Raw genomic sequence first — 19,451 nt, forward strand, 5'->3', positions numbered from 1 at the left:
CTTACTGTTTCCCTGTGATGTCACAGATTTTTATAATGAGAATCGAAGGCGAGTGACAGCAGATGTAAACACGGCGCTGGTGGATGCAGAGTGTGAAACCAGAGACGCTAACCACCGACGCTAGACAAACTGTGTGATGCATCTGCTCCCAAACTGTATCTGACTGTGCGTCAAAGTTAACTGGCATTTTAGAATTGCACATCCTGGGACTATGAATGTCACACCCACGGCTTTTCCACTCAGAGGTCAGAGATGAGAAATGAAGATGAATGCTTTTTATTTCACTGTTGGGCTTCTGCGCTCGACAGATAATCATAACAGCTTGCTACAAAAGCTCAACAAATCATTGCATCATGGAGCGTTTAGCGACACTACAGTGTTTTTGCTCAAAACCTGTTTTTTGAAAACCGCTACCTCCATTTAGATAAATGTATTGTGTTTTGTATGCATTTTGAACAAATGGATAATAAATCATTGCAATGTCCAATTATGTATAAAGCGTTACTCTGGCTTGATGGAATTCATGTGCTTGATATTTAAGGCAAATATAAGTATAATAATAATAATAATTTATTTTACAGTACAATTATTTTTTTAAACGTTAAACAATCAAGCTTTTGGTTTGGCAGAAACCACAGACAGACTTTAAGCTAGAAATGAGTTTGTGGGCAGCAGCATTTACTGAGAACCGAATCGCTCTGAAACACCAGAGCATAAGCTGTTTGTATGTAAAAGTACACAGTGCCATGCTTCGCTCTGAAACACGGTGCTCATATATTTTTTTAATTAAATCGCAGTCTTTGCAATATGATAATCGCAGTAAGCCATATCACTGTTGCGATTTTATATCGATTACGGTAATCATGCAACCCTACTTGTGGTGTTAAACTTTAAAACAGCAGTAATGGTGATGTACATGGTCTTTTTTCGTGTCGACTTTGCACATTTTTAGATTTGTAGTCATAATACTGGCCTTGTAAACTCACTGCGAAACACTAAGTAGGAATCTTCATTTAGACTGGTTCATTTGATTTGAACACTCTTATGCATGCAAACCGATATTACAGTGTCTGTGTTTGTTTTGGAATGTCAGTTGCGCAGCTTTGCCCCTAGATAACGGTTATGTATAAATTCACGTTCGTAATTATATGTAAAGGTGTAATTAGGAGCCTAGTTAAGAGTCAAACATCTGGGGTCTGAACCAAATGACTTTTCTATTCCCTGTGTTTTACTGCCTCACCAGACTCCTCCCTTCAATATTTTAAACGCCTTTGATCTTCACCACACAGAAACACTCCAAGGAGCGCAAGTATATAAATAGAAAAGTGAGAGGAAAAAAAGAAGCGAGGCTTTCAAAATGTCAAGACAGCACCCTGAATGAAACACACTCTCACTTCGTACTCTTATCAGCCTTCCTAAAAGAGGATAGAAAAGCTCTCCAGCATGAACTGGGACGCTAATGTGCCGGCCTAGTGATAATGCCAGTGCCGACTATGTCACTGGGCAGCTATTTCATGCTTCGAAAAATTTTTGTTATAACAGAGGACAGACGCTCTTTATCAGGAAGGGCTCAGAGATTGGAGTCAATTCAGGGGGGAAAGAGCATGCTTAAAGTGCAAACATGATATTTAAACAAACAGGCCGCTTTCACTGCCAGGCCTCTGCAAAAACATGAGGTCTTCTGGACAATAGGATCTGTCTGGGCAAGTGTCAAAAGAAGCTCTCAGCTGGAATTAATAGGCTAAAGCAGGCAGAAAAAAAACTCTCCTTCGTTCATTGACAAATCTCCATTTTTATGCTCCCTTTTCATGTTCCGGTTTTGAATTTTTCTAAAATACAGCTTGCAATATACATGTTTATAACTTACCTGTTGTTGTTTTGCAAATGTTGTGATTTCCACACGCTCTCTGGTTTTAAGATGAGATTAGTGTGATCTGTAGAGCGAGACAGGGCACTATATTAAGCTGGTCAAATCATTCTGCTCCTCCTAAGTATGATTTTTCCCTCCAGCCAGATGTTACAAGCTGTTTTTTAGTGCAAGTTAGGTTGGTAGTTGCTTTGTTAGCCAGGGCGATATAGTGGAAAACGCAATGATGCGTAACGCGGAAATAGAGGGTTGACTCAAGAGGCTCCGCAAGCCCATAATCACTTGTCCAGGATGTCCTGCAGATAAGATGGCTATTGTGTGCCACAGTGTTTGTTAAAGTCATCAAGCACTCGTTCTTTAATTGCTTCCTCAATCCGCTATTAGAGGCCGATAACCTTGGAAGTGGCAGTCCCTTTTTCTAAACTAGAATTGTGTTTGTCTCCAAGAGAATTTTTGTCTGGAATGCATCTTTTCCCACACTAGCATAATGCTATAGATTTTTTCAAAGTTATAAAGTTCATATAACATTATGGCTGGCCTAAATGCATTTTAATGCCTTGTAAACTTTAAATATTTGGTTTTCTTTGATTTGGTTATGAATTTGTCCGCTAGGTAAAACAAAACATATAATTTAAAAAAAGAAAGTATAATTAATAATAAAAATTATTATTATTATTATTATTATTATTATTGTTATTATTATAATAAATGTTAACAATAATAATAATAGGGGTGGTGATGTCAGTAGGGGTGGTGATGGCGCAGTGGATAAGACACATGCCTTTGGTGTGAGTGACCCGGGTTCGAATCCACTGTGAGACATAGGGGTGTAACGGTACTCGTATTGAACCGTTTCGGTTCGAGGCTTCCGGTTCGGTATACATACAAACTAGGGATGGCCCGATACCATTTTTTTTCAAACCGATACGAGTACGAGTATTTACATTTGTGTACTTGCCGATACCGAGTACCGATACCGATATTACTACTGCAAAAGTAATAGGCTCCCAGAAAAGAAGACGACTATTTTAGAACACAGGTTAGAAGACTGTTTTTATTTTCTTCTCTGCTTGTTTTAACAAGTCTAAAAATAAATAAAAATTAGTAAAATAATAAATGTATTAACACACAAACCACTGTTAATTTAACATAAAAGCAAGCAGGCTACTGCGTGCATGGTTTGGCATGACTGAATGCGCGCAAAGTGCGCTCCCTTAATAAATCCTAAAAGCTGACAGTTCATCGCGATCTCACACATCTCTGTTATTATCAATGAAGCTGACTGCACAATCAATCTTTCATAATATCCACACTTTGTTTGTTATAATTAGAGGATTTGCCAGCATACAGAATTCAGCACTGAACAAAAAAGTCCGTTTTGAGCGGTGAGGGGAGTCTATTCATAAATGCTTCTGATTTGCCATTGCGTTCCAGAAATCAACACATATGTCTGTGATTGGCTACATCGCTCAACGCTGTAACCATGTTATGAATAGAAACTCTGTCCTGTAAATCGTTTCTATTTTGTTGTAGTTGTTCTTGTTGCTTTTCTGCAAGAGATGAATAAAAATCTTTTAGTTTTTATGTTTTATTCATAGATATTTCTAGTTTGCGGGAGTCCCGCGAATCGTTTTATTCTCCCGTAACCCGCACACACAGAGTGAGTGCATTACCGCCCGCGCGCGCGCTCGGCCATCAGATCTATGATGCGTCTTCAGATGTTTAATTAGATTGCTGGTGTTAAACGATGTACTTTCTTTCCCTCCTCTCGACACCTTAGCTGAACATAACTCACAGTCTGCCTTGCTGTTGTCATCATCCCTTATCTTGAAATGAGCCCAAACCGCCGACATTATACTTTCCTATGTCTCAGTTCACCTCGACAAAGCTCTCGCGGCGGCCAGTTTCGTTTTGCAAAATGTACGTGGTATCGGTGCGTGGTATCGGCGAATTTTTATGAGTACGAGTACGAGTATATTAGGACAGTATCGGCCCGATCCCCGATGCCAGTATCGGTATCGGGCCATCCCTAATACAAACCAAACGATTCCTTGGACAATTTTCCCTGCCGACAAAATTCGCGCTGGCGCGATCACCACAACGTTGCGCAACATCAAATGGCAAGCGTAATGAAACCGGAACGAAACTGCGCTATTGTGCTTCACGGATCGTTTATCAGTTCGGAGCAGAGCAGCAACATCTGTGCAGTGGGAGCCGATCTCGATCAAGCGACACTAGCTGCGTTTACATGGACACTTATAATCGGATTGACGCCTCAATCGGACTAAAAAACCTTCATGTAAACACCTTAATCGATCCGATTGAGCTCGATCCGATTGAAATTTCGATCGGATTGAAAGGGGTGGTTTACTCCTTTTGTAATACGATCGAGAGAACATGTAAACACTTGATCGGATTGAAAACCGAAACTAAAGGGACTGCGCATGTGCAATGACGTTGAAATAGCGTAATGACGTATGACGCACGGAACGAGCTGTTCTTCCTGTTGAATAAAGTGAATATAAATGAGGTTCCGTTATTAAAAAAATCTAATTTCACTCAGCGTCTGTGAAGTGGAGCAGGACAACGTCCCACCAGTGCTTGTTTCAGACTCTCATCCATGGACGGACGACTGGTTTTGGGCGCGGGGTTTTACTGCGTGATCAATATAAGCAGCGCGGCAAACCGGTTCATGCATCGTCTCCAAATCATGACAGAGACGAATAAATATTAAGTCTGCTGTTTAAATAAAGAACCAATAGAGGAGAATAGTTATGCGCGAACAGCGGCATATTCGTGCAGTGTGCGCATGTCAAAAAATCAATTCCGATTTGAATCTTGTGACATATAAACGCGCACATCAACCCGATTACTTTATTTATCGTTCATGTAAACACCGTGTTCGGATTCATCAATCGGATTGATTTCATTCCGATTGAACCATGTAAACGCAGCTACTGTTACAACCGTTACAACACAGCGCTAAGAGATCCAGTAAAGAAAACATTTGAGTTCGCCACTGAAGTAATAACATCGCTGCGAGATCTAGTGAGAAGCATTCAAATTTCTCCGTTATTAACCGTAGATCTCTATTAGATCAAACAGCGCTGACGTGGACACCAGGAGAAACATTGTGCCGTGAATGAACTAGTAATACTTTACGTCCACAGACCAGCAAGATTCACCATGGATTTAATATAGTAACACTAACTGTAACCAGTTTGGCTGGAATAGTGAAATGCTTTCAAGTACTTCACACATCTTTTTCCAGCACTTCAAAACTCAAATATTATATAAATAAATAGCCTATATGAAGAGTTCAGATGCAAAAGCCTCTATAAGTGCCATTTGAAATTTTCTTCTAGAACTTAGAATGATCATTTTTATGAAGCTTGTACATTTAAGTTCAGTAATTTCACTCAATTGACAATTAATAGGCAATCTTCATTGCCATTTAAGTGAAATTACTGAACTTAAATATACAAGCTTGATAAAAATGATCATTCTAAGAAAATTTCAAATGGCTTTTGCATCTAAACTCTTCATACATTTAAATGTTATTTTTAATGTGATGACCAAAACATTATTTGTTCATCCTTCAAAGATGACCCTCATTTATAAACCTGAAAGTTTCAAGATGTAGGAAAACTCACTTATTTAAAAAATATTTTTTCTTTTAACAAATAGGAAATTTCTCTGGCATTTCTTACTTTTTGCTGTATCGAAAACGTACCGAACCATGACTTTAAAACCGAGGTACGTACCGAACCGTGATTTTTGTGTACCGTTACACCCCTAATGTGTCCCTGAGCAAGACACTTAACCCCTAGTTGCTCCAGAGGCGTGCGACCTCTGACATATATAGCAATTGTAAGTCGCTTTGGATAAAAGCGTCAGCTAAATGAATAAATGTAAATGTAAATACATTAAAAAATAAATATAAAAATGTATTTAAATATTAGAAAGTTATAAATTCAGATTATTATTTATATTTGTTTTGCATTGGAGCCAGTGAATTTGTTGGGAGGAAAACTATGTGAATTCTGATTCCACAAAAGTCAGCTAAAAATTATTTTTAATTATAGTTATGTTACATTTTTATTATTATTATTATTTTTATTATAAATATGTAATCTTAAAAAATAAGTGCAAAAATAAAAACTAAAAACTAAATGTTAAGTTTGTGCTAAGGTCAAGGAAAATATTGGCAGGACAAGTATAAATCTATAATAGTGGCCTAGTCGGGCAAACTGAAAGACATACAGCTGTTGAGCCCTGATAATATTCATGGTTTTATGAAGTAATATTGAGTTCATTTGTAGTACAAGTATTCCTCAAGGCTTGTGCCGCCCTTGCATCCCTAAAGTGAAGTGGGGTAGAGCCATTTTAAAGCCCCTGAAAAAACTCTGGGAACCGAGAGCATGATATGATTAAAGTTGGGAAAGGGGGTTGGTGATGGGAGCTTAGCTGAGGGTTCCCTTATAATACTCTTGGTTCTGACACTGGAATCTCAAATATTTCTCTGGAGTCTCGGGAAAGAAAAAGAGTGAAAAGGGAGGTGGAGAGAAAAATCGCTGAGAAAGTTTATGTAAGCATGTGAGCAGGAGGCCTAAGAAGGTTGAGGAATGCAGGAGCCCGGCAAACAGAATTAACCAAGCCAGTTCAAAGAGAAACGAATGGCTTTTTAAAGTGCAGACCAGGGGAATACAAGTCCTAAGCTGCCCTAACTTATCCCTCTGCTTCCACCTCCTCCACTACATATGTGAAAGCCTTGTAGAGTCACTCTCTGAAGGTCAGAGAATTGCTCAGAGTTAGGCTTCGCTTTGATGATATTCACATGAGTTCAGCGAACGTCAAGTGCGCTTACAGGAGCTGATGGCTGAGGCTTATTACGCATCCTTAAAAAAATTATGATATTGACAGTTTTTTGAAGGCAACTTGTCTCTTTCTGAAAATGAGGACTAGGGATAAACAGGGTTTAACATTTCATAATCCTCTATTTGACAACCTCGGTAATCTTTTTCTGGCTTTCTTATTTGGTGCAATTGCCAGGTCTTCATATGCCTGTAATTTGCAATTTCTCAAACTAGGGATGTGACGGTGAGGAAATTTTCCCACTGGTTAATCGACGCGTGACAACACTGGCAATACCGGTATCACCATGGGGGTGGGAGGGACGTTGTAGTTTTTCCCTGTTTTCCACCTTGCTTTTAAATCGCTTATGAATGCACTTGCATCCGTGCACATTTTAGTGGTATTAGCATTAATTAGTGGCAATTCGGGGATGGCATTTGCTTGAATGGTGGGTTCATTGTTATTCTTAACGAAAAACACAACAACAAAACAGTACAATGACAAACTTGCTTATATTAAACCGAACTTTTATTAACAAAATTAATAAGCACTGCATATACCATTCTTATTTTGAAATCTGACTCCTGCTGCTGATCTGTGCTGCGACTCTCGTTCAGCTCACTCTGAATTGAGCAGATGCGTTCAGTTTAGTCTGTTGTAGTCTGTTCTCTAACTGAAATAAATAATTTTTATTACTATAAAAAATTCTAAACGGTGGTGGGTGGTGGTGCCGCCATGGTGGTCAGGTGATGTAATCAGTGTGCGGTGAACACCGTGTAACACCTGTAACACTGACGATCGCAGCAGGCCTATCTCAAACTGAAGATTTGCCATGTGTTTTTACGTGTGTCGATCAAAGAAAAGAGGGGTTTTGTTGATGCATAGGACTGTTTCGTCAGCTATCATGGGCACTTTTAGCCCTGTAGTCTTAAGTAAACTCTTAAAACACACTTTTCACTTTATCTCTCGTTTAGTTTGTCCACCAACAGTGTACTTGCATCGCATTTTAAAATAAATCAAAATAGACAAGTTGTTTTAAATTGTAGTAACATTTCACAATATCACTGCTTTTACTGTATTTTTCTTCAAATGCAGCTTTGAGCAAAACCTCTTTCAAAAACAATAGAAATTGTATTAAAATAATTAATATTTTTATGATGGATGTTCATATGTGATGATTTCAAGTGACAGACTGGAGAAAATAGGGAAAAGATCTGGAATTGACCCAAGCTGGATTCGGTCGCATGGCCACCAGCACACAGCATGCCGGAGAACTCAATCTACCTCTGACGAGACCTTCTCACTGACCCACATTTTGGGAAAGTTGAGAAACATTAGAAAAGGGAAGGGAGCATGGAGGCTTTGCTATTCCCCAATCCACTTAACATTCCCATCTTTATGGCTCTTAATACTCTCAACCAAGTCCGAACTTTAACATGTCAAGTCAAGATCAGAAACTGTCCATGTTTGTTAACTCCAGTGTAGAGAAAGTGTAGTCATAGCCGTATCATGATCTAATCAGTCACTGGGGATGTCGACCCAGTCTGAGAATGAAATTTGCTTCCTTTCTGTCTCTCTTTGTACACACAAATATGCACACACACCTACGTGCAAGGTCAGCCATGTTGAGTCAGTGCGAGCGGTTCTCATTGTTCATTGAGGCGCTCAGGTACCTGTGAAATGCCTCGCTTCAGGGTGAAGAAATGAACAGACAAAGAAGCCAGAAAGAAAGCCCTGCTTTAATTCTGTCATCATCATATTATATAGCTTCAGGGCTGGTTTCACAACTTCCTCAACCACAGTTGATTCAAAGGTGTGGCAGAATACCTATGAAACAACTTTAATGCACCGAATGAATCATTACAATAAAAGACAGTACAGAGTGTGTTTTAAAACTTCTTGTTGCTCTCATGTGCTGAGGATTATACCATTACTTAAGTGTGAGCTCTAACACTGAAGAATGCCTGAAGCTTCTTTCCAACAATAGCTTCTTCTCAGTCAGGATTGGTTAGTAATGTAAAGGGCTCGTGTTTAAAATTTAACGTTTTTAAAACCTAAAAGATGAGGTGAAAAGTTGTGTGCAATAATGTTTGTCAACTGTAATTTTGCTGTGCGTCATTTAGTGGCATCAGACAACCAAGACTGTCCTGAGCATTAAAATGGATCTGTTGGAAACATCTAGTAAATTGGTGTGCATTCGAATCTGGCTTGCAAACTTAGTTGCCTCTCTAAATAAGTCTCAGCAATGTCAAAAGTATAGAGGAGGCTTTAGTGGGAGTGTGCTTGTTGGTGAAGTCATCATCATGTGACTGCTTTTACAGCAGCGGCCTTTTGAGCTTGAAGGAGCAGCTTTCTTTTGTGTGTATCCTCTGGTCATCCAAATGAGCACTCAAGCATGGGCAGTTGTTTGGCAGAGACAAAGCTCATTCTCTGTCTTGCCCTTTCTCTCTTCTCCTACCATCTCTTTCTCATCCACATCTATCGTTCAGCTCCTCTGACTCTATTTGACATGTTCTTATACCCTGCTAGCCGCTTACACACACTCATTCGTCTTTGTCACTCTTCATTCTCAGCCAACCATCTACAAATAAAAGTAATTGTTTTTTATAAATGTCTTGCACAAACAATTTCTCCACTCACCCTCAGTTCAATATACTTAAACCTCTACACGTGTGTATGAGTTAATCTTCAGTGCTAAATAATCCTTTGCAAAGTTTAGTTTAACAACCTTACTGTTAAAGATGATTTATTATGTTGCCAAGGCAAGAAACACAATTACTATTGCTTGTACTTGTGGTTAGGGATTTGGACAAATCCCTGCCCTAAGAATTCAAATTAAGTAGGCTATGTAACTCATCCAACATTATTTGTGCTGCGACATGAACGATGCCTCATAAAAATAAAATAAAAAAAAAATGCTCATGAAGGCTGCTTTTAATTGATCAAAAATACAAAAAAGTTATAATTTTTATATTTTAAAATGTATTTCTTTCCTGTGCAAAACTCAATTTACCATCTTCCGTGTCACATGATCCTTCTTAAATCTAAACATTTGTTATAATCAGTTAAAAAAAGTAGTTCAATTAAATTCTGAATTGAAGTTAAAAAAAACAGCATTTATTTAAACATTGACAAACTTATCTACTGTCACTTTTGATCAATTGAATTTGTCCTCGCTGAATACAAGTATTCATTTCTTTAAAAATAAATACTGACTGCAAACTTTTGAATGCTTTCATTTGCCTCATTTATTATGCATGTTCCTTCTTTAAGAATTAACTCTGCAGAGTTTTTACAGTGCTGATCTATGGGCCACCCTACACTGATAGCCAATGGCAAAATGAAGTGAGCTATCCATTTCCTTTCTCTCACCTCCTATATTAGAGCCTTAAGCTATTCATAATGTCAGGTGTTACAGATCAATGATGAATGAAAATTAAGGCCAAAAAGGTCAAATAAAACAGCCCGAGCTGCAAAAAGCACCCATTTTTCCTTGTCTGTTTTATAAGCAGTAAGTCTATTCTTTCACACTTATCCCCCTTGAGGCTCCAGCTAGTCCTCTGAGTTTACTAAAGCCCAGCAGAGCAAGCTAAGAAGACAAAGAACAAGAACTGGCGCAATGCACTGTGCAAAAAAACGCTCTGGAACAAACAGGATAACATTGTCAATTCCTTGTTTCGTATGTCCTTGTGCGACATAATTGTACTTTGTAACTAAACAAAAAATTGCTGAGCTGGCTTAAATAAAGTTTGAGAGTTAGTGAATGAGACTTTATTCTTGAAATGTTTGCAACATTAACAACACCGGATCTAAAGATTTCTTAACCAACTAAGAATCTTTAAGTTCATGCGCTCAAGTTTAATCGGATCGAGTTTTCAACAACAGGAACCTGCCTGTTCTGGCAGCATTAAACTTTGGCCAGGGAGTGTCTATCTAGCTCTCTTTTTCATGCACACACACCCCACCTGCCTGCCCTGAGTAACGATGAGATCACTCGGCTACTGATAACATTACAGGTCCTTTCAGGCAAGCCACATCTTTACTGCCCTTAAACAAGCCTATGATTTATTCAGTATGATACAATAAAATATAAGTCATATACAGTAATATACGCAATAAAACAATCATTCTGCAACTTAAATTATGCCACACCTTTTTACACTAGTGTGCATGGACTGGAAAAATGTAGAGATCACAGTCCAAGGCTCTTTTTTGCTTTCTCACTCTCTCGCCATCATATGTGATGGATTCGTCTGCTCTTTGTATGCAGACCTGCTGTTTGCTCTCTGACGGCCTCCTCTTTCTCCCCCTTCTCATTCCTTTATGGCAGTGAATAGGCAGACTGTTGACACAGCTGAGTGCAATGCGGCACACATGTGAAACATCTCTAATGTTTTGAGATTGCAAGGTAGAGCCGAACAGGTGACTCTGGCTCAAAGCAAGCAAGTTTAATAAAGCCATTGTACACTTAGAGGACCATAAGACGATCTATAGGAGGTATTAGGTTCCCACTTAAACATATCAGAGCCACTTATCTGCTTTTAAGGATACCATTATCGTAGGCAAAGCATGATGGGTATAGGATATTGTGGCTGTGAACAGTCAAAATGCTATTTAAAGGTCTACTTTAGGTTTTAGAGAGTTAGAGAAAGAAACACAATTTGTATGAAGTGATTTATACTAATTTGTGATGAAGGTCAGCCAAATATCACTTTATCTTAGTACCTGTTGCGGAATAAATGATTCATTGGTGACAAATATGTTTGATTAAGGTGTTTCTACAATGGCTTCGGTTCCCGGAAATGTTTGCTTGATTAGGAGTGCCACTTTAAAATAAAAAATAAAATATATGGAATAATCAGTTTTGAAGTTGACATAAATGGGAATATGTATAAAGGTTTAGTTAATCCATTTTTAAAAGCGTAGTTAAATGTAACAAAATAATAAATGTTTACATTTTTTTTCCATTTAAATTTTTTTTTTTTTTAAAGCATTGCCTATTTTATTTGAATTGTATTTTTTATTTTAATCAATACATTGTTAATTAGTGTTCTCCTAGTCCTCTATAGCATACATGCTAATAGGTGTAACTTCAAGTTGCCCGTTGATTTGTCTTATGGAGACGACACTAAGATTTCTCCTTGTTCTCCTCAGGTGTGATCCGGACACAAGAACTGCTGGACCATGAGACCGTGTCTCACTACTGGCTGACGGTCTACGCCACTGACCGTGGTGTGGTCCCGCTGTCTTCCTTTGTGGAGGTCTACATCGATGTTCAGGATGTCAACGATAATACCCCACAGACCTCCGAACCTGTCTATTATCCATCCGTCATGGAGAACTCACCCAAAGACGTCTCCATCATCCAGATCGAGGCGTTTGACCCGGACACGAAGTCCAGTGAAAAGCTCTCCTACAAGATCACTAGCGGGAACCCCCAGGGCTTCTTCAGCATCAACCCTAAGACTGGTGAGTGTATCAAAGAGCTTTGTTTTTATCTTACAGTCCTTCTAGTAGTCAATTGAAGATGGTGCTGAGGTTGACAGGAATGTAAGATGTTTGAGGTAATCAAATTTTTCAACTGCGGGCTCAGAGTAGATATATAAGGCAGATTTATCTCTAAATTACTCTTCACCCATATTGGTTAACCATTCAAATAATATCTCAGAGTTCATTTTGCTTTAAATCAAGAATAAAATGAATGCTGACATTTCAGGATCATACACAGTGGGGGGAAAAGCAAATATTGTACTTTTATATAGCACACACACTTTAATTGCATCTGAGTTAACAGGCTTTAGTTTTTGTGCTATGATGCTAAAAGGAATCCATGCACTTTTGTTTTTACTCTTAATTTTTAAGATATTCATTTTTAAGATATTAATACTTCTATTCTGACATGGTCAAAAATCACAGTTAAAACATGTTCATTGTTACAAAAAATGATATTTAAAATAAATGTTCCTTCAAACTTTCTATTTAAAGAATCCTGAAAAAAAAACAATGCATAAGCAGCACTGATAATAAGAAATGTTACTTAATCTAAATCAACATATTATAATTTCTGAAGGATCATGTGACACTGAAGACTTAAGTAATGACTGCTGAAAATTCAGCATTGTTCAGCATTACATTTTGAAATATATAAATATATTAAAATATATTTGAAATAAAAAAAAATACAGTAAAAACAGTAATATTGTGAAATATTTTATCAATCAAATTAATGCCTTGGTGAGCATAAGAGACTTTCTTTCAAAAACATTTTAAAAATCTTACCGAGCTCAAACACTGTGTATGGTAACAAACAGCAATTCTGTTAATTATTTGTTCAGGTCACACACAAATCAGTAATTCATTTCCCAGTCAAGCATGGTTTGCAGAGCTGATTTTGTTCGGTTTGATGCTACATCAGTACAGTGAAAATGGTCCATTAGAGTAGACATTCATCTACAGGACACATACAAACAGACAGGAAGAGTCTAGCTACGTCCTAATGGTCTTCTGAGATTCTTTGAGTGCCATCAGTTCCAAACCTGTTTTTTTATGTAAATCTACTGAAGCATAGGCTCAGTGAATAAGCGTACGAAGGCACACTCGCCTGCTCTCAGATCTTTTGCGTGTTCTTGTTTTCTCACCCTCTCTCTCTCTCTCTCTCTCTCTCTCTCTCTCTCTCTCTCTCTCTCTCTTCATGGATCACTGTGTACGCATATGGGGTTTACTAAATGGACCCACACTGAATATTTTATACAGCTATGGTTTCCCTCCCTCATCCTCTTCTCCCCTGTAGAGTAGGACATGATTTTGCCAGCATACCAAGGAGAACAGGCGTAAAAAGGTGCAAACAGCAAACTCAAAGGCCTGCTGCTGTAGGAAACCTTGAAATGATCACTTCAAGTTCAGAATCAGGACATTTCAGGAACATGTTAGGTCAGATTACCTTGCGCCTGCAATACCTCCACCATTGTTGTCTGAACTTGTTTTAGTTCTAAGAACAAATAACTTGTAAAGCTTAACTGAGGAACACTGTGATAGCTAGTGGCTACAATCCTATTGCTCCCACAAGGGGAAGAGAAAACAGACAAAAATGAACCAACTATTGATTTACACCAAACAAATCGTACCGCCCCTGAACGATTTAACGATAATATTTTTGAAAGAAGTCTTCATAAATCATTTTAATATGCTGATTTGGTGCTTAAGAGACATTCTCATTATCAATGTTAAATACAGTGTTGCTTAGTATTTTTTTCAAACATTTTCAGGATACTTTAATGAATAGAAAGTTCAATAAAGCAGCACATTTATTTGAAATAGAAATTCTGTAATATTATACATTTTTCACTTTTGATCAATTTAATGCATCCTTGCTGGATAAAAGTATCAATTTCTTAAAAAAGTGACCTGAAACCTTTGAACGGTAGTGTAAAGTAAGAGTATTGAGCTAAATTAAGAATTTCATGAGAACTGTTCAGAGCGAAGTTTGAGACATTTTTCTGTGTGTGATATTACTAGGGTCTTCTTATGAAATCTTATGCAAACTTAAGCAAAAGTCTCATTTGCTCTAAATTCATTCCCATTGCTGTATATGAGGAACAACTGAGATATTAAAGATATCTTGTTTGTGAATTTTTCTTTCCTATGGGTACGGGTCTCTGAAATCCACAATATTTCAAATCCACTTAGTGAGAATGTGAAATGAAAAGCCCACTGAAGCATTGCTCGACTTTTGTGAACCTGAAAGCAATCAGTCTGAGAAACTGGCCCTGAAGTTTAATTTGAGTTGAAGGTTTTGGCCAGTCTGTGAAAGTTGGTGGCCAGCCTCTCTCACAGTGTTTTACTGACTTGTGTGGTCTTTTTTCCCCATGCAGTTACATACACAAATGTGAAGGTTATTTTTGCTAGCATTGGCCAATGAGTTTTCAGACCAAATAAGGGTTTGTCCTCCAGCAGACGGTGTTCTCTCAGTAACTGTTCCACACTTGGATTCGCTCCAGGGAAAGAAAGAAAGGGAAGGGAGGAAAAAAGAGAGGCAGTCTGATTTTTTTTAGTCGAATATTAACCATTCCAGGAGCGGCAGATGTGTGGATTATAAGTGCATTTTTGTGTGTTACAAGAAAGAGATAAGACTTCTATTTAGGAAATGTCTTTTTGCAACGCTTCTAGTTTCATGTTCTGAAGTCATTCGTTCATAGTCATCAACAAAGATTGTTCAAAGAAGTTCCCTAAATATTTTGTCATCAAGTGCATATCAGATAAGGAAAGGGGAAAGGCTCTGCAAAGCAAAACTGATCTTGTACAACCATATCGGTATGTAATGTAGACGGTACATAGTTCTTTAAAAGCACAGGGTTCTTCTCACCCACCCAAACACTTACGGACTCAGACATAATATAACATACCTGGGAGCAATAAGGGATGGGTCCGTCACTTCCTAGATAACAAACAGCTGCACAGTATGTACATGTAAATGAATGAAGTTCAATGGAGGAAATCTGTGACACAGACCTGGTTACATCATATTTATCACATCACCTTAGTTATGTTCTATTTAAACAGTGTTTCTAAAAAAAAAAAAAAAGAAAAAAGGGGGATGTTATTTTCTGTCAATGAATAAACTAAAATTCAGCCTTAAGGCAATGATTAACTACAACTAAAAATTGAAACTATTAAAAATTGTTTTCATTATTTGTAATAAAGCTGAAATAAAGTATGTAAATACATTTAACTGAAAACTAAAACTGAAATAAAAAAATTAAAGGTACATAGGAATATTTGAAAAAGCTAATAAAAATGTCAAAAAACACATGAAATGACTACAAATTAAACAAAAATTAAAATGAATACTATAGAAATAATACTGCCTCAAGGTTGATTGGTTTGTCTGGTTGAATTTCCTTTAGCCCCGATTTACTTATCATGGGTGATGAATGAACAAGATAATGCTTTCCCTGCTTTAATAAGCATTTCACAATAACCAGGAGTTTAACCCATTTAATCATGATGACTTGCACTACTGTTTGAGTTTTGAGCTCAGAGGGAAAATGAAAGACTCCACTTACTGACACAGAATGAAAATGGAAGAAAAAAAACATTCACTACCTCCTTACTCCTTAGAATAAAAATGAAAGGTTCCAGCCACTACCTTTAAAAGTAAATGAAAAACTTCAGTCACTACCTCAAATAAATGAAAGATTTCGGTCAGAATTTCAGGGACTTCTGCAAAAAGAATGTGGCAGCCACATTACAACGGACAAGACATGATGTCAGCTCTGTGGTTGCCTTTTAAAACCCCCACAAATTTAACATGTAACAAAATAATAAATCCAAAATCTAAAAACTTTCATGCAACGCTGCAAACCTGCAGCATTAAAGTTTGTTCTTTTAATTCATCTAAGACAGGGATGGGCAACTGTGTTCCTTGAGATCCACTTTCCTGCAGAGTTTAGCTTCAACCCTACTCGAACACAAATGAACAAGCTAATCAAGGGCTTTAGGATTACTAGAAAGCTACAGGCATGTGAGTTTCATCAGAGTTGGAGCTAAACTCTTCTTGAGGGCCAGAGTTACCCAGCCCTAAGTTAAGAGGTCACACTGTGAGTTTTCAGTGTTCTATTGGTCACACGTCTTCACGTGATGCAAATCACTGGTCAGAGTTCACCAAGCTTGAACTTTGGAATGTAGAGAACTTTGCACGATCTTGTGTTTCCGATTTCCTGCATTTGTATGAATGGAAGTCAATAGAAAGAAAAGTGGAGTGTGACAGACCCTTTTCCCCAGGTAAGGCAGCAGACAAGCTTGGTGCGTTCCAGCATATCAAAACCTGTTAAAAATGTATCAGCTCCAAACTAAGAGATCCACACTAAATATTTCTACACGAGTACCAGTGTGAGAAAGTGCACTTGTGTGAGAAAGAAAGAGTGTGCAGTGTCGTAGTCTACAATATTGTTAGTCATTTAAAAAATTCATAACTTCCTTGCAACACTTAAAACCGCTTCATGCGATATGGCTCAAAGCAATCAAGCAATTAACTCGTAACCCTTATCACAGGCTGCAATAACACCATAGCTACCTGCGTTGTATATATTTGAACAAGGTTTCCATGAATGCTTCATTGAGTATAGAGTTTAATTATCACTGCTGACCTCTATTATTAGTATTTCATTTTTCTGCACAAAACATCACGCCTTACGATAAAACAGTTAAATATACAGCTGGCCAAAGCTCAGTAATTACATGCTCAGAAACAGCAGAGCCCTGTGCTGGCTCATCTACAAAGCTGCCCTGCAAAAAATAGGACCTGTGGGAAGAAACAGAATAAACATGTTTGCTGGTTTGCTGGTAGATCGGTGAAAAGCACATCTGCAGCCTTGATGTTTGATTGTTTATTTCTCAGCCAATGCTGTCGTGGTGAAGGAATTTCCCTTGCAGTGATTTTGAGTGGTTCAATATCGCGATATGCAATATTATCGCCTTTTTAAATTTTTGCTATATATATAGGGCTATTGTATTAGTAGCCTATACTAGTTCGTTCTGGTCCTCGAATCTAACTGGACGAGAGGCTTTCTAAGGCCCCGATCACACCAAACGCGAGGTGCACAGTACTGCCCCGTTCACACAGAACTAGCAGTGCGCTGCGTTTTTTATGTTGCTAGGCAACCACCGAAACAGCTGTCCTGACGGTCAAGTAAACATCAAATCAGCCTTTTATTAACTTTATTTACTTTCTGTTAAAGGGTTAGTTCACCCAAAAATAAAAATGATGTCATTAATGACTCACCCTCATGTCGTTCCAAGCCCGTAAGACCTCCGTTCATCTTCGGAACACAGTTTAAGATATTTTAGATTTAGTCCGAGAGTTTTCTGTTCCTCCATTGTAAATGTATGTACGGTATACTGTCCTTGTCCAGAAAGGAAATAAAGACATCATCAAAGTAGTCCATGTGACATCAGTGGGTTAGTTAGAATGTTTTGAAGCATCGAAAATACATTTTGGTCCAAAAATAACAAAAACTACGACTTCATTCAGCATTGTATTCTCTTCCGGTTCTGTTGTCAATCCGCGTTCAGTGATGCTGGTGACGTAAGATGCTGCTGACGTGTAATCTGGTGCGCCCGAGCTTCGTTTACAGTCTGAGGGAGACCCAAGCTGTAAACAGAGGATTTCGACACAGAGGAAGACTTGCTTTTTTTTTGCCCAGCCATATTTATTTGAACCCGAATACACGGACGCACCAGATAGCACGTCATCAGCGTCACTGAACGCGGATTGACAACAGAACCGGAAGAGAATACAATGCTGAATGAAGTCGTAGTTTTTGTTATTTTTGGACCAAAATGTATTTTCAATGCTTCAAAACATTCTAACTAACCCACTGATGTCACATGGACTACTTTGATGATGTCTTTATTTCCTTTCTGGACAAGGACAGTATACCGTACATACATTTTCAATGGAGGGACAGAAAACTCTCGGACTAAATCTAAAATATCTTAAACTGTGTTCCGAAGATGAACGGAGGTCTTACGGGCTTGGAACGACATGAGGGTGAGTCATTAATGACATAATTTTCATTTTTGGGTGAACTAACCCTTTAACATTGTGGCAGTTACGGTTCGTGAAGTCTTATGCCTTATGAAAAAAGAAAAAACGCGAACATTGCGTTTGCGGCGTTTGCTTGCGTTCCTCTGCGGTTGGCTTGTCAGTATCCCAGTATTACAATATTGCGGTTATCGCTACAGCCCTATTCTCAGCTGGCATATATGTCTTCATGGTCACAAAAGCACCTTGGACGATATTGACTGGTTGATTTAGTTTTGTGTGAGGTAACTAAGGGCTTGGATGAGTGAATTTTTTTTTATTTTTTTTTGGCAACAGTAAACAGGTCTTAGTGCTGCTTTTGTGTTTCATTGAAGGGAACATGTCATGGAAAACAGGATTTTCCTTGATCTTTTGTTTCCTTGAGTTTATTGTGCTATGTAGACATAATCGAATATGCACAACAAAGCTCCCACACAGTCCATTTATAGAAAGCTGTAAAATGACTTGTTCAAAAACACACATCTATATGAGCACATTTCATCCATCCATCCATCCATCCAGATGGGTAAATATAAATAATTAAGATGGGTAAAAATAAATAAATAAATGAAATAGTGATACATAAATAAATATAGATATTTATTTAAAAGACAGTCAGGCAATAAAGAAAATGCAAAATACAGCCGCCTTAAAATTCCAGCTCATAACATCTGAAGACTGTAATTTTCTCTGACACCTGTGCGCCACAGCCACACTCAACAAAAAAGCACTAGAATTTTCCATGGAGATAGCTGGCAGAGAAACATGGATCCCTGTTGAATTTGTGTTTTGTCCTAGAGCTTCTTTCACAGCCGCAGATTTGTTCAGCGAGTGTAGCTAAGGATAATGACACGCACTGCAGGTGAACAGATTGTTCCAGAGTTTTGAGTGCAAAAAAGACCAGAGTCTGGTTAACCTGCTCACACTGACCTCAATCCCTTCCTCACAGGACAGTTACAGTGATGGAGTGAGTGTGTGGGTGTGCATAAATATGGTATGGATGTACTCGTCACATGTTCCAGCATAAGTGCTCATGCATTAGCTAACACACTCCCTTTGCCCCTTCATTCTATTCATGAAATTCCCTCACTTTCTCTGTTTCTTTAAGGTCTTTCCTAGAGGCCTTTGCTCTGTGTAAGGTGTGTGGGC

At 38.1% G+C, this 19,451-nt stretch overlaps 1 protein-coding gene across 2 annotated transcripts in view; it reads left to right on the forward strand.

The window, feature by feature from the left end:
* Positions 1–19,451, forward strand: part of fat1a (FAT atypical cadherin 1a) — a 98,731-nt gene that overhangs the window by 20,008 nt on the left and 59,272 nt on the right. For both annotated transcript variants that reach the window (XM_056256794.1, XM_056256795.1), the window contains exon 3: positions 11,876–12,190. In XM_056256794.1, the coding sequence (XP_056112769.1) occupies positions 11,876–12,190 (315 nt within the window). The remainder of the gene's footprint in view (positions 1–11,875; positions 12,191–19,451) is intronic.

Source organism: Rhinichthys klamathensis, unplaced genomic scaffold (genome assembly GCF_029890125.1).
Source record: "Rhinichthys klamathensis goyatoka isolate OS25496 unplaced genomic scaffold, OSU_Roscu_1.1 h1tg000133l_1, whole genome shotgun sequence".
Lineage (NCBI taxonomy): Eukaryota > Metazoa > Chordata > Actinopteri > Cypriniformes > Leuciscidae > Rhinichthys > Rhinichthys klamathensis.